General features: G+C 32.5%; 3 protein-coding genes across 3 annotated transcripts; 2 read left to right on the top strand and 1 right to left on the bottom strand.

Annotated features, from left to right (window-relative positions):
* The first annotated feature begins 1,191 nt into the window (after nt 1-1,191).
* On the top strand, nt 1,192-6,496 carry LOC110621133 (triacylglycerol lipase SDP1). Its single transcript, XM_021765232.2, has 3 exons — nt 1,192-3,502; nt 4,754-4,897; nt 5,137-6,496. Exons 1-3 carry the CDS (start codon nt 2,084-2,086, stop codon nt 6,112-6,114), a joined length of 2,541 nt encoding a protein of 846 aa, XP_021620924.1. The 5' UTR covers nt 1,192-2,083; the 3' UTR covers nt 6,115-6,496.
* Nucleotides 6,497-16,244: 9,748 nt separating this feature from the next.
* On the top strand, nt 16,245-17,343 carry LOC110621705 (probable calcium-binding protein CML36). The gene has a single exon (XM_021765991.2). It carries the CDS (start codon nt 16,433-16,435, stop codon nt 17,099-17,101), a length of 669 nt encoding a protein of 222 aa, XP_021621683.1. The 5' UTR covers nt 16,245-16,432; the 3' UTR covers nt 17,102-17,343.
* A 2,950-nt stretch (nt 17,344-20,293) lies between these two features.
* On the bottom strand, nt 20,294-23,648 carry LOC110620962. Its single transcript, XM_021764921.1, has 6 exons — nt 23,113-23,648; nt 22,147-22,938; nt 21,851-22,061; nt 21,237-21,309; nt 20,713-20,774; nt 20,294-20,473 (listed from the first exon to the last, which is right to left on the bottom strand). The coding sequence occupies exons 1-6, from the start codon at nt 23,646-23,648 to the stop codon at nt 20,294-20,296; spliced, it is 1,854 nt and encodes a 617-aa protein (XP_021620613.1).
* Nucleotides 23,649-23,871: the final 223 nt, after the last annotated feature.

Genomic DNA, 23,871 nt, shown 5'->3' on the forward strand with positions numbered 1-23,871 from the left:
TTTTTTTCTGATCAAAATCGAACCGAACCGAAATAACTGAAAATTCTGAAATTAAAAATCGAAACGAACCGAAATATATAAAAAACTGAACCAAATTTTTAAATCGGTTCGATTCGATCAATTTTTTCAATTTGAACCGAATACTGCTCACCCCTACTCTTCCCCTCTTTTCCTTTCTATCAATTATATTTTCCTCATCCTATCTCAATAAATACTAAAAGTGATGTCTTAATGGTTACCTTTACTAAAGGTGATGCCTTAATGCTTAGGTTTGAATTTTGATTTCATGTTAGAATGTAATGAGGAGAGACAAGAGAGATTCCCATAATAACAACATAAATAAATTGTTACACGCATGGGACAATTTTGGATTAGGTTGATGACATGAGATATGACAAAAGATAAAACTGGAAAGAGATTAAAGAAGGAAAAAAAAAAGGTCGGAGGGAGAAAAGAGATGGAATGGGAAAGAAGTTTATTATTAAGTTTATAGAAATTAATTTTATAAATTAATAAACAAAATTTTCAAAATATAATAATCAAGTTCAAGAATAATTGTAATATAAAATGATTAACGATTGACATTTTTAAAAATAAAAATACTATTTAATTAATCAATTCTTCTATTAAAAAATAGATTGAATTTTCTTTATTATTTTATATCATTAATTATTTAATCCCTTTCATTAATTGTTATATTACCTATACTGTACTACAAATATTAATATTTTATAATAATATTATTATTAGAATTGATTGAAAATTTTCAACACTGAAAATCATAAAAAAAATTACATTTTTAAAAGTATTTAATTGCTTTTGAAAACATTATTATTGGCATTTTAAAAAATAATATATTACATCAGATAAAATTAAGTGTGAAACGACTTGTCTATGTGGCATTTCTAAGAGCATTTACATATAAAAAATAATTTTTTGAAATGGTGTTTTCTTAAATCAAAATTAATTTTATAAATTGTTTTAAAATCATATTAAATTTATAAAAAAAAATTAATTCACATTATTTTAATAATAAATTTTAATAAAAAAGATTTAGTAAAAATAAATTAAAATATGAGAAATTTGAAAAAAAAATTAAAATGAAGTTGAGATGATTTTGAGTGAGAATTAGCCCATCTAGAAAGGAAATGGCGAGCAAGGCAAAAGCTGCAACAACAGCAACTGCGACAGACAAACAAGCAAAAAATTAGAAACTTCGATTGATCGGTCTACCCATTATTTTATATTATATATATCGATTGCTCCTCCCACTTGATCGCACGTCACTCCTTGATCCAAGATGTCCGCCATCTATCGGCCCATTCAAATTTGCGTCACCATCGTCGCTATCTTTATCCATTTCACGCTTCCCAATACTTCTATTAATCCATTTAATTTATTTCTCTATATATCCACGTTTTCTCAATGTTGCCGAGAAAATCCCTTCTGGGTTTCTCGGCTTTCTCCTCCTCCTCCTCCTCCAATTCTTGGGACTGCTTTTCTTTCTTTAGTTATCGGACTTTTGATGGTGATATGAGAAACCCATTTGGGAGTTAGCTTGTTTTTTTTAATCTTTTGTGTTTTTACGTTTGAGGGTGTTTCGGGGTTTGGTCACCAGAATCTAGTAACGTAGGGACGAGTTGAGGACCCATTTGGCTTCTTTTGGTGGTGGGTACCTGAGAATTTCAAGGTTTCTCAAGGTTTGTTTACTGTTTTTGGGTGGATTTTCTTGCTGGATTTGGAGTCCTGTGCCGGATTAAGAGGTTGGTTTTGTTGCTTTTGTACATGTCTGTGCGATAATTGCATTTGTGATTGCTAATCTTTCCGATTCTCCGCTTCCTTTTTCCATGAGCATAGATATCGTTTTTTGTCGGTGGTGAAATATTTTCTCAATTGATTGCGACATATCCAAGTTTGGGGGAACAAATTCAATCATTTTCTCGCCCTTGCACAATCCTTAGAGCTGCTACATCCTTAAATATTGTGAAATTTCATTTCTTGGTGTCCTGTTAATTGTTGTTTCTGAGCCATCGTTACTGTTTGTTAAAATTCCACAAGATACAATCTTTAATTCAGACAAGATATGGATATAAGTAATGAGGCCAATCTTGGTCGCTTTTCAATTGGACCCTCAACGATCATTGGCAGGACTATTGCTTTCAGAGTCTTATTCTGCAAGTCAATGTCACATTTGAGGCATAGAATATATCATTTGTTATTGAATTACTTGCAAATGTTTAGGGATGCATCTGCATCCATACTGTCTTGGTTCCATCCAAGGAATCCTCAAGGTATACTGGCCATGGTGACAGTAATTGCTTTTATGTTGAAACGATACACGAGTGTGAAATTGAGGGCTGAGATGGCTTACAGAAGGAAATTTTGGAGGAATATGATGAGAACTGCATTGACATATGAAGAGTGGGCACACGCTGCAAAGATGCTTGATAAGGAGACACCAAAGATGCATGAATCAGATCTTTATGATGAAGAACTTGTGAGAAATAAACTTCAGGAGCTACAACACCGTCGACAAGAGGGATCTCTTAGAGATATTATCTTTTTCATGAGAGCTGATCTTATAAGAAATCTTGGTAATATGTGTAATCCAGAGCTTCATAAGGGTAGGCTTCATGTGCCCAAGCTCATAAAGGAATACATAGATGAGGTCTCAACTCAGTTGAGAATGGTTTGTGATTCAGATTCCGAGGAGCTCGCACTGGAAGAGAAGCTATCTTTCATGCATGAGACAAGACATGCATTTGGGAGGACAGCTTTGCTTTTGAGTGGTGGTGCTTCCCTTGGAGCCTTTCATGTGGGTGTGGTTAAAACCCTGGTAGAGCATAAGCTTTTGCCAAGAATAATTGCTGGTTCTAGTGTTGGATCCATTATGTGTTCTGTTGTGGCAACTCGGTCGTGGCCAGAGCTACAAAGCTTTTTCGAGGATTCTTTACATTCATTGCAGTTTTTCGATCAGATGGGTGGGCTTTTTACTGTTGTAAAGAGGATCAGGACACAAGGAGCTGTCCATGAAATTCGGCAGTTGCAATGGATGTTAAGGCATCTGACGAGTAATCTAACATTTCAAGAAGCTTATGACATGACAGGTCGAATTCTTGGGATCACAGTTTGCTCCCCTAGAAAGCATGAGCCTCCTAGGTGCCTTAACTACCTGACTTCACCGCATGTTGTTATATGGAGTGCAGTCACTGCTTCTTGTGCGTTTCCTGGCCTTTTTGAGGCCCAGGAACTGATGGCTAAGGACAGGAGTGGAGAAATTGTTCCATATCATCCACCTTTTAATCTGGATCCAGAGGAAGGATCAAGCACATCTGTACGCCGGTGGAGAGATGGTAGCTTGGAAATTGATTTACCAATGATGCAATTGAAGGAATTGTTTAATGTCAATCATTTTATTGTGAGTCAGGCAAATCCTCACATTGCTCCATTATTGAGAATGAAGGAGTTTGTGAGAGCTTATGGTGGTAACTTTGCTGCCAAGGTGCGTATTTGTGGCTTCACAATTATGCACCTTAATCAGTCTTAATTTGCTTTTCTACTTATTCTGTCATTTTCTTATTTACACTTCTGAAGATGACACTGCTTCAAATTTAGGCTTCTCCATACCCTATTCAGTTATTATTTTCTGCTTATGTTTGTTGTTTCCTTATTTATGCCACGTATACACAAGGCCTTCTGAAATTCAGTGTCTCTGTTTTCCCAGTTGCCTCATTTCTGTAGCTGCATCAATGAGTTTCATTTCTGAGATTGCATATTTAAATAATTTAGAACATTGTTCAGTATATTTTGACATGCTAGCTCATGGATTTGTTCCTTGTTCATCATTGTCAGATTTGGTTTTTCATCTTTGTTATCCTGATTATGATTTTAAGAGCATTTACCAAGGCTCCGTATTGAGAGATATGGAGCCAAAACTAGCTTCGACCTTTTCTGAATAACTCATTTCATTTAGGTTGTGGCCAAGCACTCTCTATGCGGCACGCACCAGGCAGTGGAGGATTTTTTTTTTCCACAAATTAAGACCTTATTTTAATGTCATTTAATTACATGGAATTAGACTTGTTTTATCCAGTAGAGTAGGCTAGGAATTTTAGGAATTTAAAGTTAAGGAGTCTACAGTTTAAATTAAGAGCATTTTAGTGTTTTTTGACTGATATTCAGGACAAAATAAGGGCTATTTGGTGATGTGAAATGCAGATCCTGATAATGGGAATTTTATTGCAATAGCAGATTTTAGTCCTTTATCTTTATGATTGAAACGAGGAGACAGGTAGAGAAATACATAAGGAATTCAGGTCACAAAATTATAAAGGGCTTTGGGCTGCTTAGGTATTGAAACTGAACAAAATCATTGATGAATCTAATATTCAGTACTCAAACTAAAGTTAAATTTCCATGCAACTTTTTCTTCTTCTTCTTTAAAAAAAAGTGTTGGGATTTGAGGGGTGGCAGGTGTTTGTTTCTCCACAGATTGAAGATGAGAAGCTAACAAAAGATATGGAGGTCTCTTTTTAAAGAACTGTATTTTTAATTCTGGGTTTTTCAAGTTAAAACTCTCTTTTCTAAAAATGGAATTCATGTAGCATCCATCACTTTTGGATGGTACCTAATAGCTATACATTGCAAACCTATTCTCAGGCAACGTAAACTGCATAAGCTATGTTTGCTGTTTGTTTCTCTTTTAATGTCCTAATGACATGAAGCTAATACATTATGGTATTTGACATTGTAGCTTGCTCATCTCACTGAGATGGAGGTAAAACATAAATTCAATCAGGCACTGGAACTTGGTTTTCCAATGTGGGGAGTTGCTAAGCTTTTTGCTCAAGATTGGGAGGGTGATGTCACTGTTGTTATGCCTGCCACACTTGCTCAGGTATGTGCAAATTACAATTCAGCAGCAATTTGAAATCATTGGTTTAATGGTTCGAAATATTTGTTAATTATTTGAAATGAATGTAAAAATTGTCCAAATAAAAGGTTTCAGCGGTGGACTTCTGTTATTTGAATCCTTATTTTGCCGTTAATTTTCTTTCGTTATAGTATGTTTGTCAGTAATTTTCGATATTCTGATTTCTTGGACATGAGAATGAAATGACATCTTTTGCAATGCAGATATCAAAAATTATACAAAATCCAACTATCCTGGAGCTTCAGAAGGCAATCAACCAAGGGAGAAGGTGTACATGGGAGAAACTTTCAGCCATAAAAGCCAATTGTGGTATTGAGCTTTGTCTTGATGAATGCGTCGCTATGCTTAACCATATGCGTAGACTCAAAAGAAGTGCCGAGAGGGCAGCTGCTGCTTCTCATGGCCTGGCCAGCACAGCTCCCAGCACTGTCAAATTCAGTGCTTCTAAAAGAATCCCATCTTGGAACTGCATTGCTCGAGAGAACTCAACAGGCTCACTTGAAGAAGACCTTGCTGATTTTGCTTCCACACTCTATCAAGGTGTTGTTGGATCTGGTTCTGGAGCATCTTCTCTTAGAAATGGGCGGATCCACCGTAACATGCATGATGGAAGTGATAGTGAATCTGAAAGTGTAGATTTAAATTCTTGGACAAGATCTGGTGGACCGTTGATGAGAACGACTTCTGCAAATCAATTCATCGACTTTGTCCAAAATCTGGATATTGATGTTGAATTGACCAGAGGCTTGATGACGAATCCGAACTCTCCAGGGGCTCAGATGGGAATCAGGGATTCATATAATCAAATCTCCAGGGTGACAACACCAGATAGTAGATACTCGGAAAGTGAATTTGAACAGAGGGATTTTAGCAGTAGAGCATCTATTACAGTCACTGAAGGTGATATTTTGCAGCCAGAAAGGATCCACAATGGATTTGTGTTGAATGTTGTAAAAAGAGAAAACCTGGCACTCTCAAATAGGACCCAGGAAGAGAACTACAACAATGAAGTTCCTGAATGTGTTCAGCTTGACTGTGCAGAAAGGGATATGGATGCTATCTCTGCGTCGGAATACGCTGGTGATAATGACGATGATGACGACAAGGACAACGACGACAACACTACAATGAATTTACCTAACGAAACAGTTTCTGACCCTAGTTCGAAAAACACTCCCTGAATGTAAGACAGACAATAACAAAGTTTTGCAGAAAATTTTCTTTTTGCATGGAACAATTGGGTGGAGCTGATTTTGGGATCACCCTGATTTCAAATGTTACTAAATATAGCAATAGCACAGAGAAGACGATAATTGCTTAAATATCCAAGGTCACAGTGATTTCGAGCGATACTGGTCAAGAACAATGGAGAGTAAAGAACCATTTTTTCGACTTCAGAATAAAACTTGCTCAGAACTTAACAAGAAGCTTGATCAACTGTTTGACTGTTATTGCAATGTTATTTACTAACATGAACTAGATTTTTAACCTCACCTCTCTGAACAGATTACAAGCTTTGTTTTATGTAAATTGTTAATAAGCAAAATAAAAATATTTATCTCAGCTTTGTTTTGCTCTTAACATTTGAGGAGAATCTTAGCTGCAGCTTCTTCTTTTTGTTCTTATGATTATAGAAAAAAAAATTAAAAAAAAGAAGTTTTTGGCTTGATATTCTTATGTCAAAAAATAATTTTAAAGAAGATTATATTCAAAATTTTACCAATAATTATCAAATTGTATTGATGAATTTTTATATTAAATAGTGATTTTTAAAATTTTAAAATGGGATTGAAATTATATTTAAGATTTTATAATCATAAAAATAGTTCAAATATTATTAAAACAGATAGGGTAAGGCTGCTCTGCCTACGTGTCTCCTCAGTATTTATTTATTTATTTTTTTCATATTGTCAAGCCGACCAAAACTTATAATAATAATAAGATAAATTACAGTATTAGAACTCACAATTAAATCATTACTTTCTAATTGTAAATAATTCTTCTTTAAAATTTTATTTTATTAATAACATATTCTTACTCCCAATAAATATTAAAATTATAAAAATAAAATTCAAATAATATTATAGTTTAATGGCATATTTTAACAAAAAATTATTATCAGAATAAATTTCATCAAAGTAAAAGTGGTGGTGGAGATTTATGTGGTAGGCATGAGTAGGATGTAGACGAACAAGGTATTTATGAAAACTATTTTATTTAAAATTTACTTCAATTATCTAAATTTAGTTCAAACTTAATTATTATTATCAAATTAATAATCGAATTTATTTAATTTTATATATTTTAATTAATAATTTATATAAAAATATATTTTTATTAATAATTTTCATTTAAAAAATTAATATTTCTAAAAAATATTAAATTTAATTTTCAAATGAAAATATAAAAACAATTATAAATATTTTTATAAAATATTAAATTAATTATTATATAAATGGATTTGGATATCCTGTATACCTAATCTAAATTGGAATTTCAACCCACTGCTAGCATACTTTTCAAAGTAAAATTCATTCCAAACTTAGATTACATGCTATTCAAATTCATTCCAAACCCACTGGTAGCATACTTTTTAAAATAAAATTCATTTTAAATTTGATTACATGCTATTTAGAAATGAATTAGATCTGGTATTTAAAAATATACGACCCGTTGTCATCGATATAATCTTTATTTAAGTGATTTAAATGCTGCTAGCTGAATACAAAATGTGTTAGGGTAAGATTCAATTGTCTTAAGTACAGGGGCGGAGGGAAGGTACGGCAAGGGGCACGTGCCGTACCGGCGACTGAAAAATGCTTTGAAGGGGATGAAGGTGCTGCAGCGGCGCAGCCGGTGCCCTACCAAAGAGAAGCTCCTGGCTCCGCCACTGCTTAAGTATATTCTTGTCATAGCTTATAATGTAAGTTTCTATTATTAGTGGAAACAATTAGGACAATCGTTAGCATATTTTGCATGTTGGACAATACTGTTATAAAAGAACATCATTATAAGACAGTTTATTATTGCCTCTAAACATATTGATAGTTGGTAAATTAGAGCATGAATTTATTATAAAAATAAATGTTGATCGGGATGCATCTATCCTGAAAACATTTGGGATAAAAATATATCTAATAATTCAAATTTGCTTGTAATAAATTGAAGTTTGTTTGCAAGCAATGTAAAGTTCTCTATTTGGCTTGGTTTGGTGCAAGCCTCCTATGTTGATCCCCATTATATGAGATTTACCAAAAAAAAATTGACCCTAGAAATAAAGCCTCCATTATGCTATTATGCTATAAGCCCAATAATTCTTAAATTTCTTTTTCACCTTATCTTATTGATTTAGTCTTAGAATTTTCAATTCGTTTAGATATAAGTGTATATTTTCAGAACTAGTAAAAGATAAATTATTATGATAATCATCATAATAAAAAAAAAACACAAAATTTTAAGGTAGTTTCCCTCTCGACTACACCCATAGACGTCTATCTTTCACTAATCACAATAAAATTATTAAATACAAACTCAAATTATTTACTCATCAATCTCACACTACAAACTGCTTGTAAAAAATATATTAATTAGCCCTCTCAATCTAGAAATAACTTAATGTATTTACCATAACTACATATATATTATACACCGTAAAGGGTGTCTCACTACATGGGCAAAATACTTTTCTACCTTCGGCCAAAGCCTCTCTCCCTCTTTGAGACTGCACTACACGACAACAACGGAAAAAACACTTTCTCCACAATTGGGCAAAACCCTTTATTACTATGAGCAAAAGTCATTCTCTTTAATTGGGCGGAGCTAAATAATCTATTAACTATCATCCTATTTATAGTATTAAACTCTTTAGTCCTATTCTAATTAGAAATCTCATTCAAATTAGAAATAACATATAAATGAGAGATCTATCCCATTTAATCCTCTACCAATTGGAAAATAAATCTTTCACTCTAATTAAAAAGAGTATTCTACTAAGTTTATGCGTCTCTCGCTGTTTAGAAATAAATATTTCACCGTAATTGGAAAAGAATATTCCACAAGCATTATGAGTCATAAATCTAACGATCACTGCCTTGACTAAAAATCCACCCACCATACCATACCTTAAGTAGAAGCAATCATCAAATTTTCATACTTGAACTTAGAACCTTTCAAATCTTCATGGTCTTCATGATCATAAGAGCACATCAGCGAGCTCTCATGATTCCACCTCAATTTTGTGCTATCATCTTTGACCTAATTATTTTAACATGGTTCACCCACTATCCAACAGTAAAATCATCGAATACAAGCTTAAGTTATCTACCTATCAATCTATTACACCCAATCAACTACTGCAAATGGTTTATAGTAGATATATTAGTTAGTCCCTATTAGTCTTTTTTATGAATAACTCAATATATTTACTATAACTATATTATACACCACAAAGGGTGTTCTCATTGCAGGGCGCTTTTACCTTAGACCGAAGTCTCTCTCTCCCACCATGACATACACTACACTACATAACGGTGTTCTAAAAGCCTGTTCTCCATGATTGGGCAAAACCCCTTAGTACTATAGGCAAAATCCCTTCCCTTTAATTGGGAGAGCCAAATAATCTATAAACTATACACTTATTTATAATGTTAGATCTTTCAATCATAATCTAATTAGAAATTCTATCCAATTTAGGAATAACATATAAACAAGAGATGTATCTCTTTTAGTTTCCATCTATCAAGGAATAAATCTTCCACTCTATCAAGTTATGAGTTTCCACATGTTCATAAATAAATTTTCTATTTTAATTAGGAAAGAGTATCTCATTAATATTATGATATTATTGTATTTAGTAGAAATAATGAAGAACATAAAATTAAAATTTTTAATTAATACTCTTTACATTAATAGAAAATAAAAAAAAATAATGATGATAATTATTTGCGATAAACATTTTGTTGATAATTTTCAATATTTTAAATGTTTAGTGACTAAACATTTATCAATGAGAGCAACAATAGAATATCAATTGTAATATTATTAACGATTTTTTGTTACATGTATTTATTCTTTTGTAGAGAGATATTTCAATTATAAGCTCAAATGTCAGTAGTTATTAATTGAGATTCATTTAAATTAAAAATAATGAAATTTAATAAAAAATTATAAAATTTAAATTAATTTTAACTAAATAAAATATAAAAAAATCACTGGTGAAACAAGATTGTTAGTAGATAAAATTACAGACATCAATGCATCAATATTTCATCATATCTCAAAATAATATATAATTCAAACGACATAATTTTTGAATATGATAGAAAATATAGATGGCAAAAGTATTTCATTAACAAATATAATGGCAATTTATCCATCACAAAATGATTCATATATAGTATGTGGTGCATAATTTTCTATCAAATTGATAATGTTTTAACTTCTATTTGTTTTGTTAAAAATATTTTTTAATAAAATATTTTTACATTCTTTAATAGTTAAAATATTAAAAAATTAGCTAAATAAAAATATTTTTTAATAAAAAAAAAATTTTAAAAAATAAATATTTACATAAGAAACTAAACAGTGTGCTAAGAGGTAAAGAGAATCTTCCGGACGGTGTTCTAAAAGCTAAAATTAGTCTTCCACGAAACAAAATGGTGAGAAGTAATGAAACGATGGAAAATGACATGAGAAACACATAAAATAGCTCTCATCATAATCTTTTTTTTTTTAATTATATTTTAGGTTATTATAGTTTATACTATAAAAAGTAAAAATATAATTATAAGACTTCGTCGGTAATCGATTTATAATTCAATCATAGACATTTGAAATGGTGGATAAATAATCAGTAACTTACTTTAACGATTAACTTTTTCATAATTTGATCGGTAAATTTTATCGTTATTTTTTATTTTTCTTATAGTGTTATTAGGTAGTTAAGCAGAGTTGGAGACAATTACCCAATCAACTTGTGCATATAAACTATATCATAAAGCTCAATAAATCACATCCTTTTATTTTCATTTTTTTTTTCATAACTTACATATGGTAACAAAGTCCGTTGAAACTTTTTTTCTCTAAATCCTTTTCTTTTCTCAACTTTAGTTCTTGAGAAATTTCATCTCAGAAATAGAGATGGAATGTACACTTTGTTGAATTTTGAAGTTAATAGTTCTGGTGAAGATAATAGTGGGTGGAGATGCATTTATCGTTCGATGGTGATTCATTTTGGGAATATCAATGTCACGCTTTTAGGCAATTTAGCTGCCTTCAAATTGAGATGCTGCTAAGGTACTCACCGCTGCTAGTCCTCTTTTTCATTTGAGTCTAGCCGCATGCATGAAGGTTTTTGACTTCTACTTGGATTTTTGATTTGTCTCCTTCATTGAAGGTTTTGCAAATTTTGATTTTAGTTTTTTAGTATGGAATTACAATAGTTGAAGCGGTGGTGTGGTGAAGTTAGGCCTATCATTTTTGGAAAGTTATGAAAATATTTAGTTTTTTTAAATTTGAGTTAGATTTCTGAATTTTGATTGGTTTGATTTCATTTGATTTATTTAGATGATTTTAAATTAAAACTTTCTTATAAATGATTAGACTACACTATAAATTAACTTTCTGGTAATAAGAAATGCAATATTCTTATTGATAATTAAAAAAATGAATGTCAAGTAATTTTCAAATAAAAGTATTAAATATTGTAATCAATAAAAATAAATTACTAATGAAATATCAATATATATGATTATCTTAATTGATGGGTAAGAGTCTTTTGAGAATGATATTACATTCATCGGAAGACAATGGGAGAGAGTGTCTGTGAAGAGACAACTAGCTTAGATTAAAGAAGTCAAAAAGTATAAGTTTCTCTTATTTTTTCACATGAATTATGCATATCATGTGAATGATAGTGATATTTATGTACATATATATAGAAAGTGTGGGGTGGTCCTATGAATATGATGATGATGCCCACTAACTTGGAAGATTAGGCATGCCTTGGTTGTTTCTCATTAACCCATTTTGTTTTCTTTCTCCTTTGTTTTTATGAAAAATTCATTAATTAATGATTTAATTTTAAAAAATATATTATAATTATTAATATATATGCATTATAAATTCTTATATTATTAATTATATCTGAACTATTATAATTATGACTCATTCCGATCTCTACTTGCAACTCTGACATTGATCATGAGCCCGTCGTCGATGTAAGCCAAGAGGAGGATGCTATAACACATGACACCCACCGGAAAATCCAAAGCACGAGAATCCGCCTCTCTCCAAACATGCGAAATCCTCAGACACCCACTGCTATTTAGCAGAAGCTTAATCAAATCAACGAGCTACGCTGCACTAGTAGGAATAGAGACTCGTTGTTCAAGATCTGCACCGCAAGGGGATTATAACTTTCATCTCAGAGTCTAATTTAATTTATTTTAAATCGTTGTTCAAAATTTTATTATTTAACTATTTTTATCTTAATTTATTTTATAATATGGAAAACATATTTTTCTTTAATTTTGGTATACAAAAAAATACTTTTAAAATAATTATATATTAAAAATTACTATTTTTTAATTATTTACTTATAACATATATGATGTTAGCTTTTTTATAGATTAACATATTATTATTAATTTATAAAAATATATATATAATATATTATTATTAAGTAGTATATCAAATAAATTTTGTTTTGCTTTTTTTCACATGTAAGAAAATACATTACAAAATTATTAAATACAGTAGAGAAATAATATTTTTGAAATTGTTATAATTTAGATAATTTGAAAGAATAATTTTTTTTTATTCAATTTCGATTCTACTATAAACATTTTTAATGATTTGAAATCTGAAAAAATGTAGAGTTTTGATATATGTGAGTGAGTTTAACTTAAATTATTCGCGTTTTTCTCCTTTATTCACTTTTCTATTTATATTCTAGCAGTACCACCTATCAATATCATATAAAATTATACGTACGGATATACTCTCTATCATATGACTATTTAATTTCTTTTTGCGCTCGTACTGATAGAATCATAGGTATAGATGGACATGTTCCCTTTATTGACCCATTAAATTCAGTAAATTAAATTCTTTTTATTAAGTTCGAACTCCGTCTGCTAAACCTATTGAAATGCAGACTGTGTATTATTGAACAAGTTCGCGAAGGGAGTTTCGATGGATTTTAAACTTGACTTTTTATACGAGGATTCGACCATGGTCTGAGTGTCTGATCCAATAATCATTACTTTTCATATTTTTTTTATTATTTATATGTCAAATATTCATTATTTAATAAATTTGAATATAAAACTAAATATATTAAAGTGACTAAAACTCTTACGCTCTAAATTTATTAAAATTTCAGTGAGTATTTATTTTCTTGAATCTATTTAATTTTATTTAACTGTTTAATTATAATTTAAAACTAAATTTGAATTAAAATATAAAATTTAGTAATCTTTTACTGCTATATAATTAAGGCAAATTCAACCTTATATATATATATTTATATATATACAGATTAAAGTAGAATTAAATAATCTTAATAGGAAGATCTATTCCCCAATATAAATTTGTGGGTAGTTGTACCCACAAAGTCTACCAATGATTAAATGACCAACCAGCCTAACCAAACTTTTTTTTAAGAAAGATAATTATTTAATTCTTTGAAAAATAATAATTAATATTATTTTGAAAATAAAAAAAAACTAAAAAGTTGATTATTTTGTAACGGATGTAGTATTAATTAGTTGTAAATATCTAAGAAAGTTTCATAATGGTTGGAGGAAAAAAGGAAGGAAAGGGTCAAAACCTAGAGGGAAGAGGAAATTCCGGAGAACTTTGAGCGGCCAAACCGTAGTTAAAGAATCGAAATTTGGAAACCTTCAAATCACTAAAAACACGACACGTAAGAAGGTACAAATCCATTGCTTTCATGGACAAGCATAACGCCGTAGAAAAAACGGGACAAAGAGAACTGTACAAATTTCCCAAAGAGAAACCACTTTCCCATTTCAACTTCCAATAAATAATTAATAAAAAGCAACATTTGGGTCCTCGTGACTCTGATTTTACAAATTTAAAGGTATTTTACAAAAAAAAGAAAAAAGAAAGTTGATAGCGAATGTTACGGGATAGAGTTCATCCCTCCATTCTTTTTTCTTTTTAACAATTAATTTATTAATAATATTTAAAAAAATAAGAAAACAGAGTAAAACTTAGTTTTTTATTTTTTTTATTTTATAATTTATAATTAAATTTATATTAAAATAATATTATATAATTAATAAATAATAATAATATTTTTTAAAATAAAAATCAAAAATTAATGAAATAAAATATAAGAAACCTCATATTTATTTAAATATATTTATTACTAAACTAAACTTCTAATAATAATTTTTAAAATTATTAAAAAATAATAATATAAAAATATTTTTTAATATAAATTAAATTATAAACTATTTTAACGTATATTATTTTGATATAGATTAAATTATAAAGATTTAAGTGAAAATAAATAAAATTATAAATTATTTTTTATATTTTTTTAATTGTTTTTAATATAAATACTACTCTATTCGATTTTCTCAAGTAGCTCAACTTAATTGAGTAGCTAAACATATATTATTTATCTAGGAGACTTAGGTTAGAATCTCTACGCTACGCATCTCTGCTCAAAGAAATTTAAAAAAAAAAAACTGCTAATAGCCCATTACTGTTTCCAATTCTTTCCATTGCCAAAATTCAAGAATTCTAGTGGTTCTTATTTTGTTTCTATTTCAAAATTTCTCTTCCTTTGAAAATATTTATAAAGGTAAGTTTTCTATTCTATTATTATTCTTATATACTATTCTTTATTATTTAAGAGTTGATTGAATTTTTTTTTTAATCTCCCTTTGTTGCAAATTGATTCAAATGAATTGTTTGAAAATATTGATTCAATTATTTAATTTAAAAATATATTTTTTGAAAGAATGAGTTCCATATATAATGATTAGAAAAAAATGTATTAATTATAAAAAAGATATGGGTTTCAGGAATAATCGGTTAAATTGTTTAAATTTAAGAAAAATTAAATTTTAAATATATAAAAATATGATTAATGATCTGAGATCCAAAAAATGGGGTTTTACAATGAATTCTGTAAGACTAAAAAAAACCTAGATCTAGAGAAGAGTATTTCTCCTTTTATATTTCTCCTTTTGGCAGCTAGTGACATGTAACAGAATGTGTATCATTGGACCACTTGTTCTTGCTACGTTGATACGGACGTACGAGGGAATCAGATCTCTGTTCCATGCATAACGGCCCCTGATTCTCTCCAGGTACACATGCGGATGGTCCCACAAAGCGAATAGGCTAAACTCCTTATAAGTTCCGAGCTGGGCCAGAAGATAAGGATAAGGCTGGGCCTAGAGGGGATCTGTTCATTGGGCCGAATGAGCTGGGTCGGCCTGATTGGAGAATCTTACTGGAATCCGGTCTTTGAGCTGAGCGGGCTACACCTGACTCTTAAAAAAGATTTAGAAGCCTTCGAATTATGGGCCGTCTTAATGGACCTAGCCTCAATCCGGATGAAAAAACCCAGCGGTCATCAATGATTTTACGAATAATTTGAAATTTAAATTAAATATATTTTTATATTCATTTAAATTAATTAGGCTAAAAATTTGACCAAGTCTTTCTTATAGATAAAGACATTTTCCTTGCAAGTAGACACAGTAATTCTATAGAATCCATACAACAACAAAAATTGTCCTCAATTTTCAGAGCTTACATTATGTTGTGATGTAACATAATTGCCATCTCATCAATTTATCACCAGTTTAATTTAAATAAATTTTATTATATTTTTTTCGTGATTTTACGTAATCGATTTATATGAAACAATAAATTAATTATTTTAAAAAATATATAATTAGAAATGGATGAATAAATTGTTATATTTAATGTAAAAAATCATTTATAATTCAGCGTTAAGAATCTCAAGTATGAAATCCAGTTGGATATTCAGTTTGAATTAAATTTCAAAAAATAAAAATAAAAAGAGCCAATTAAGCCGAGATTACATAGATATGATTTGACTGATCGAGTCGATTTGGGCGCTTCGATCGAGAAGTTAAACCCGCATATCTCACCAATCCACGAGGTTCGTCCGATTAATACAACTTCTAATCGGACGAACCACACACGTACCCGAAATTTACCCGCGAAATATTTATCATCTTTCCCACCAACTCTCATTTACGATTCACATATAAATGCCCAAAAAAGGCGAAATTCTTGTTTCGAACGAAGCTTCCTGGAAGTTGCCATGGCACTCACTGCTCCCACTCTCCATTTAAGCGATCCACCTTCGTCTCTCTTTCTCCTCAACCCCTCAATTTCTTCTTCTTCTTCATCTTCTTCTTCATCTTCTTCTTCTCCTCTATTTCTCTATACCCATTTTAGGTTTCTGGGTCACTCAGTTTTTCCGCCATGAAACAGTTCATCAAGGCTATCAGTCCCAAACGCCTTTTCAGATCCAAAAAGGACCGATCTGTTGTCTCCAGATCTGATCCGTCGTCATATAGTTATGGTGCGTCGTCGTCTTCGTCTTCCGACTCTTCCGTTTCCAACCATAAGCCTGATTTGATAGGCGGTGCGGTTGATATCGGAACGCCTACCAGTGTTCTCCCTGATTTATCCGGTGACTGGTCAGACATCTCCTGCGATACTTATTCAGAGCTGCTTCAGGCCTTTAAGCTCATAGACAAGGATAATGATGGGATTATCCCAAGGAACGAGTTAGAGGCGCTGTTGAGCCGATTGGGAGCGAAACCTCCCAGCCAAGAAGAGGTGGCGACGATGTTAAGCGAGGTGGATCAGGAGGGCGATGGATTCATAAGCGTGGAGGCTCTAATGAGCCGCATCGGCTCCACCTATGAACCGGCGGCGGACGATGAGCTTAGAGTGGCTTTTGAGTTCTTTGACACGGATCAGGACGGGAAAATAACAGCCGAGGAGCTACTCGAAGTTTACAAAACGCTCGGGGACGAGCAGTGCACGTTAGACGATTGCCGGCGCATGATAGCACAGGTGGATAAGAACGGGGTTGGGTTTGTATGCTTCGAAGATTTTTCTCGCATGATGGAGCTTCAAAGATGATCATTGTTATAATTAGATCATGCGATGGTGGTGCACTTGATAAATGTCTTGATTTTTTTTTTCTTTTTTGTCCTTTATAATTTTCTTCTTAAGAATCGAGTGATCTGGGGTGGAGTAGGAGTAGCTATGGTGGAGATGAGTTACATAGTAAAAGATCAGGAGCGGCCCTGATTGCTTGATCTCGCTGCAAATATGCCTCTCTCAGCCGTATATATATGATGATCAGATAATTCCTTTGAACATTTCTATTTTTGCTCTTTTAATTGTTGAATAATCATCATATTTCCCACATCTATACTTACTAAATTAAGTTTTTTCATTAATTATTTTGATTATATTCTATGAAATAATTAAAATTTTCAATTATTGTATTTCTTTTATTATGAATATTGGATGATAATTAAAATTGCCCATCCATGATTTATAGTTTTATACATGATATATGTGATGCAAATTAAAATATTAAAGAGTATTTTATAAAAATTAAATATATAAAATCATAAATAAATGGATGAATTTTAATGCGACAAATGTATTTTGTGTTATAATTTTAAATAATTTATTAATGTATAAATTTTATTAATAATTTTTAAAAGTAAATAAATAAAAAATGAAAGTATAAAAAATTATACTGTGAAAGATTATAATTTTTTAAGTTTGTGATTTAATTTTGTATTGAAATATTATCTTGTAATTCTTGTAATATTTTTCAAAAATTTTACAAAATATTTCTTATTATTTAATAAAAATTTTAAAATAAATATAATTTAAAAATTAATAAAATAATTATTTTTATTTATATATATAAAAAGGTAAAATAAATAAAAATTATAAAAAAATAATATATAACAATTATATTATTGATAATAATAAATTTTATATAAATATATTATAATTAATGATTAATTTATAATTTTTTTAAAATGAAAATTAGGGATTGCGGAAATAAAATTTAAGACCCGGAAATTTACTTAGATACATTTATCTATTAGATTAAGTCCATGCACTTACCCACCAGATTAAGTATATGAATACAACTTTATTTTTTTTAAAGCAAAATTACTAGTTGTATTAATAAAATTTCATCAAATAAAGAGTGATATCATTCCAAATAGAGAGATAATCATGTCTAATAGGTTCTCTAGTTAAAGTATGAGCAGTTAAAGTAGCATGTGTAATACCCGGCGAGAGTCCGGCATCGGAATTCTACTTTCCGATGGAGTTCCGGTTGCCGAAAGTCTTTAGACGGGATAGATTTATGTTTTTCTCAAATGTTTTGGTATATTTCATAGTTTTAAGCATAAGGAAATGAGTTTTTGAGTGAAATGAACCAAGGCAGAAAAGCCAGGTTCGGCCGCCGAAGTTGAGGTTCGGCCGCCGAACATGCATGGCTTTCGGTTTCACGTGTGGCCGCCGAAGGTGGTCTGGCCAGCCACCTATAAAAGGCCCTCAGTCGGTTGAAACGATAAGATCACCGTTTCTTTGACCTGCTGAGGTGAGACCCTGTCCTTTTGCGAGTTTTCTTCGTGTTTTCATTAAATCATGCAAAAATTTGATTGATTTTTATGTTTATTTGAAGGTTTTGAGTTAGAAACTTGAATTTTGAAGTTTGGAGAGGTTGAAGGAGAGTTGCTCTAAAACTTCACGTTAGGATCATTCATCTTCTTGGTGTCAAGAGGTCAGTGAAGATCATGAGCTTGTTTTTATGTTTTCTGAAGGTTTTATGAGGTTATGGGAGAGAGTTGCATGAATAGGGTTAGTTTTGAGGTTTTGGTGATTTTTGTGAGAGAAGCTTGTATATGTGTTGTATGTTTGTGTTGTTGGGGTTTTTAGGTAGGTTTTGACCCCTTTGAGCATATACTTGGGTGTATGCAAGTTGAGGAATTGAGGTGTTTGAGTTTGAGAGCGTTTTTGTGCTTTTGGTGAGAGGCAGAGCAAGTTTCTGCCTTGTGGATGAACTCAGGTTCGGCCGCCGAAGGTACATTCGGCCGCCGAACCCATGAGGAGGTAGCTGCGGCTGCCCAAGCTTGCCCCCGAAAGGGTTCGGCTGCCGAAAGTAGAGCTTCGGCCGCCGAAGGTAGAGCTTCGGCCTCCGAAGGTGCATGAGTTTCGTCTCTGGAGAGGACTTTCGGCCGCCGAACCTGCCGCCGAAAGTTATTTGTTGCTGTGGGTGAATGCTGAATGATCCAATAGTCTCTGAGAGAAGTCCAGGAGCCTTTGACTACGCCCTAGCAGGTTTAGAGAAGTCCAGGAGCCTTTGACTACGCCCTGGCAGGTATAGTAAAGTCCAGGAGCCTTTGACTACGTCCTGGCAATAGTAAGTACAGAGGTGTTATATACACATATACATATATGACAGGAAGACCAGGTGCTCGATTCTACGCCCTGGCACGATAGAGTTACCGGGACTATGTGGTGACAAGTTTACCCTTGATGTGGATTGTCTGTGATATGATGCGCATTCCATGAGATCATGTTTTAATGATATGTTTTACTGTTCTACTCACTGGGCTATAGAGCTCATCCCACTCCCTTAACCCCAGTCTTGCAGGTTCCGTGTACAGTGTACAGAGGAGATCAGCTGAATACAGAAAGAATAAAGAGATTTGTAATAGCTTAGAGTGGACATGTAGTATTAAAGAGATGTAATAGTTGTGTATAAAGTTAGAAATGTGCTTGACTTAGTGATGTTTGTGTTGTACCTCTTTTGTTATGTACATGATCTGTATATGTATATATGTTTTACTGAGTATGTGAAAAACCAGGCTTAACAGGTATGAGTTAACCCATCTAGAGCAAGCTCTAGTCAGGGGTACAGAGTACAGAGTACAGAGTACAGAGTACAGAGATAGTGCATGCACAGGTTAAGCCGTGGTGTAGAAAAGAGTTTTTATTTTCACAGAAAATGTATGATCATGTATGAGATTTACAGGTACACAGAGAGTATAGCAGGCTTGCTACGGGTTCTAGCGGCCTTAAGCCAACCTGAATTCTAGCGCCGGTGACGGCCCATTTTGGGGTCGTTACAGCATGACGACGAATCCATCTAATAGAAATATCAAAGTCTAACAAATATTTACAATCATTCAAAATCAAACTCAGTTCAGAAATGTCTAAACGTGAAGATTGAAGAGATTGAACCATTTGCAAATAGTCTATAAGAATGCAGTTATTAAAAGGCAAAATCAAAAATTATATCGCAAAGAGCAAACAGTGACAGAGAGCTAAAACTTCAACAATTATCGGTGTACCATTACCTTCCGAAAAACCAAAAACACTACGTTGAAATATATCCTCAGAGTTTTCAACAACAAAACCGTAGCCAATAAAATCTTGAGATTGAAACAAAGCCCCATCAACTTGATAAAGCAACTGAAATTATCCAAGCTTGAAGATGACGCACAAATTTGGAGAGGAATGACTTCAGGATCACGAGTAGGGTTGGAGGAATAAAATAAATTATGCCCTCATATAAAGTAGCAGTGGTATTTCCATGCAAAATACCAGCATGTTGAGCAGCTTCCCAATCCAATATATGGTGCATGACATTTTTCATAAGATGAGCTGCTGAATTTTGTACCTAATTCCATAATAATGAATTCCTTACTGACCATAATCTCCGTGCACAGACCATTACAAAGGTTTTTCGAACCTTGTCTTGGAACTTCAAAATCTGTAGTAAAAAATTATAAAAATTATCATTAGGCTGCAAATTTCCCACTCCCCCTAACCTCCAAACTTCATTGGACACAGGACAATGCAAAAAAATATGATTGACATTTTCATCTTCATGGCACCAGAGACATCTAGCATTCACATCCACACCCTTTTGCCTTAAATTATCTTTTGTATGCAATATATTCCTACAAGCTCTCCAACAGAAATCCTTCACTTTTGGTGGGACCGAAACATTCCACAAATTAGTCCATAACTCACCTCCCATATTAAAAGATGATCTTCCTAGCAAGTCCATACAAAGTATGTGGATTTCACCGTATACACACCTCTTTTATGAAAGTGCCACAAGAAGGAATCTTCTTTATTGGTAATACTAATAGGAATACTAATAATAGCTTTAATATCTCTTGGAGAAAAAAGCTCCATTAAAAAAGCAATGTTCCAAGCCCTCCATTACCTTCAAAAAGGTCACAAACACGCAAATGTGGTTCAATAAAATAGGAGCCATCATCCGCAAAAAATGTATCCTCCTTAGGAATCCAGGGAGCTAAAGCTGCTAAAATCTTCTCTCCATTACCCACCCTCCACCTTGTACCCCTTCAAATTAACTCCCTCGATGCCATCACACTTTTCCAAACAAAGCTAGCACCATTACTTACATTGGCCGAAAATAAATCACTATTTGGGAAGTATTTTGCTTTAAACACTTTATAACAAAGAGTATTAGGAGTTGTTAAGAACCTCCACTGTTGTTTGCCAAGTAAAGACAAATTAAAACTCCTACAGTCCTGAAACCCCATACCCCCTCCCTCTTTCTACTACATATCTTCTCCTACGCTAGCCAATTAATACCCCTCCGCCCTTCTCTTTTACCCCCCACCAAAAGCCATTAACCATTATATGCAATTCATTCAAAATAGTAATGGGAATCAAAAAAATATTCATACAATATGCAGGTATAGCCTGTAACATAGATTTTATGAGAACTTCCCTGCTTGCTCTAGATAGAAATCTGTTGCTTCATGAATTAATCCTCTTCGACATTCTTTCTTTCAGAAAACCAAAAATTACTTTTTTGTTCCTCCTAATAAGAGAAGGTAATCCCAAGTAGGTACTATGACTCAATAGTGAATGAACATCTAAGATACTACTGATATTAGATCTTACAGAGGAGACCACATTGGGACTGAAGAAAATGCCAGATTTGTTAAAGTTCACCACTTGTCCAGAAGCAGCCGCATAGGTATTGAGAATAGATTTAATACTATCTACTTCCTCCAGTCTAGCATTCAAACATAGCAAAGAATCATCTGCAAAAAAATAAATGTGAAATATTTGGGCATCTAACACCTACCCTACAACCCTACAACCAGCCACTAGATTCAACATCTTTAAGCAGTAATGATAAGCCTTCCGCACACACCAAATAGATATACGGAGAAATAGGATCCCCCTGTCGAAGACCTCTACTAGGCACAATAGGACCAATCCAATTACCATTAAAATTGATATTGTAAGAAACTTCCGAAAAGCACATAGTCAACCACTTAATCCATTGAGCAGAAAAATCAAATCGTTCCAGCATGCCTTTTAGAAACTCCAACTCTACCATATCATAAGCCTTAGAAATATCAATTCTAAGTGCATAATTATCATCATTTCTACTCTTATTAATTTTCATATTGTGAATCATTTCAAACGCAACCATAACATTGTCGGTAATCAACCGATGAAGGATAAAGGCAGACTGATTCTCAGAGATAATCATAAGAAGGACCCTTTTAAATTTGTTCGCCAAAGCTATAGCCACAATCTTATATAACACATTACATAACGCAATTGGACGACAGTCTTTAACTGTTTTAGGACTATCCACTTTAATGATCAAAACAATTAATTTTTCAGTAAGAGAATAAGGAAAAGTACATTGTTGAAGCCATAGGCGACAACCATCGGAAACATCATTGCCAATCAAGTGCCAAAATCTCTGATAAAATGCATGATTTAACCCATCCGGCCCAGGTGCCTTGTCTGGATGCATCTGAAAAAGAGCAGCTCTAAATTCTTCATTCAAAAAGGGAGCACAAATATCAGCATTGTCGGCATCACTAATCAAGGGCGACACCAACTCAAAAACCCATTCACAATCCACAGAACCGCTATAAAAAATAGATTGGAAATAATGCAGAACATGATTTTTAATTTCCTACTCATCCTCAATCCAGGTACCCGACGACTCCTTTAATTTAGTAATACGGTTCGTTCTTCGTCTACCATTAATTTGTGCATGAAAAAATTTTGTATTTCGGTCCCCATTTTTAAGCCAAAAGCACTTTGCCTGCTGTTTAAGTCTAGCTTCTTCCTGCTCAAGGAGACGATTCCAGTCTTCCTTTAAAGAGGCGTGAGGAATAGTACTGGGCCTATTATCCAATAATCTCTGTATAATCTTCTTCTTTTTTGAAAACTCTCTATTTCTACTCCTACCCCACAAGGAAAGAGCAGAAACTAAATTATCACATTTCATCAAAAGGTTGTGTGGTATAGAATTAACCCAAACTCCTTTAACAACCTCAGCTACACCCTCATCACATAACCATGCATTATCAAATCGAAATCTCCTTCTATCTCCCTTATTATCCTTAGGAGATGTATTAATTACCAACGGTTTGTGATCCGATCTAGGAACATGAACAACCGAGCAGACCGCATTAGTGAATTTACGCGCCCAGTCCTCAATAGCAAGGGCTCTATTAAACTTCTCTCTAACCAGATTATTCGACTCCCTGTCCTTCTCCCATATGAAGAAAGAGCCAACAGTGGGTATTTGAATAAGATTATTGTCTTCAAATGCCTGTCTAAACCCCTGCATAAGATAATTTGATAAAGATACTCCTTCTTCTTTCTAATATCTCGAGCATAAATCATTAAAGTCTCCCAAACAAAGCCACAAAAGAGAGCTTCTACGAGATAAAATTCGAATAAGGTTCCAAGATTGATGTCGTCGTTGCGATTTCAGAAACCCATAATAACTAGTAAACCTCCATTGAACATTACCTTTTGAAACAACCGAATTAATAAAATTTGAAGAAAAG

Source organism: Manihot esculenta, chromosome 8 (genome assembly GCF_001659605.2).
Source record: "Manihot esculenta cultivar AM560-2 chromosome 8, M.esculenta_v8, whole genome shotgun sequence".
Classification (NCBI taxonomy): Eukaryota; Viridiplantae; Streptophyta; class Magnoliopsida; order Malpighiales; family Euphorbiaceae; genus Manihot; species Manihot esculenta.

What these genes read in the sequence shown, in the direction of transcription:
- LOC110620962 (XM_021764921.1), bottom strand. Translation starts at nt 23,648, where the DNA reads ATGCAGGGGTTTAGACAGGCATTTGAAGACAATAATCTTATTCAAATA. An exon ending in AGACTTAAACAGCAGGCAAA is followed by an intron (nt 22,939 to 23,112) that starts GTGCTTTTGGCT and finishes TATTTTTTATAG; the next exon opens with CGGTTCTGTGGATTGTGAAT. An exon ending in GTCTGTGCACGGAGATTATG is followed by an intron (nt 20,474 to 20,712) that starts GTCAGTAAGGAA and finishes GGATAATTTCAG; the next exon opens with TTGCTTTATCAAGTTGATGG.
- LOC110621705 (XM_021765991.2), top strand. Translation starts at nt 16,433, where the DNA reads ATGAAACAGTTCATCAAGGCTATCAGTCCCAAACGCCTTTTCAGATCC.
- LOC110621133 (XM_021765232.2), top strand. Translation starts at nt 2,084, where the DNA reads ATGGATATAAGTAATGAGGCCAATCTTGGTCGCTTTTCAATTGGACCC. An exon ending in GTGGTAACTTTGCTGCCAAG is followed by an intron (nt 3,503 to 4,753) that starts GTGCGTATTTGT and finishes TTGACATTGTAG; the next exon opens with CTTGCTCATCTCACTGAGAT. An exon ending in TGCCTGCCACACTTGCTCAG is followed by an intron (nt 4,898 to 5,136) that starts GTATGTGCAAAT and finishes TTTGCAATGCAG; the next exon opens with ATATCAAAAATTATACAAAA.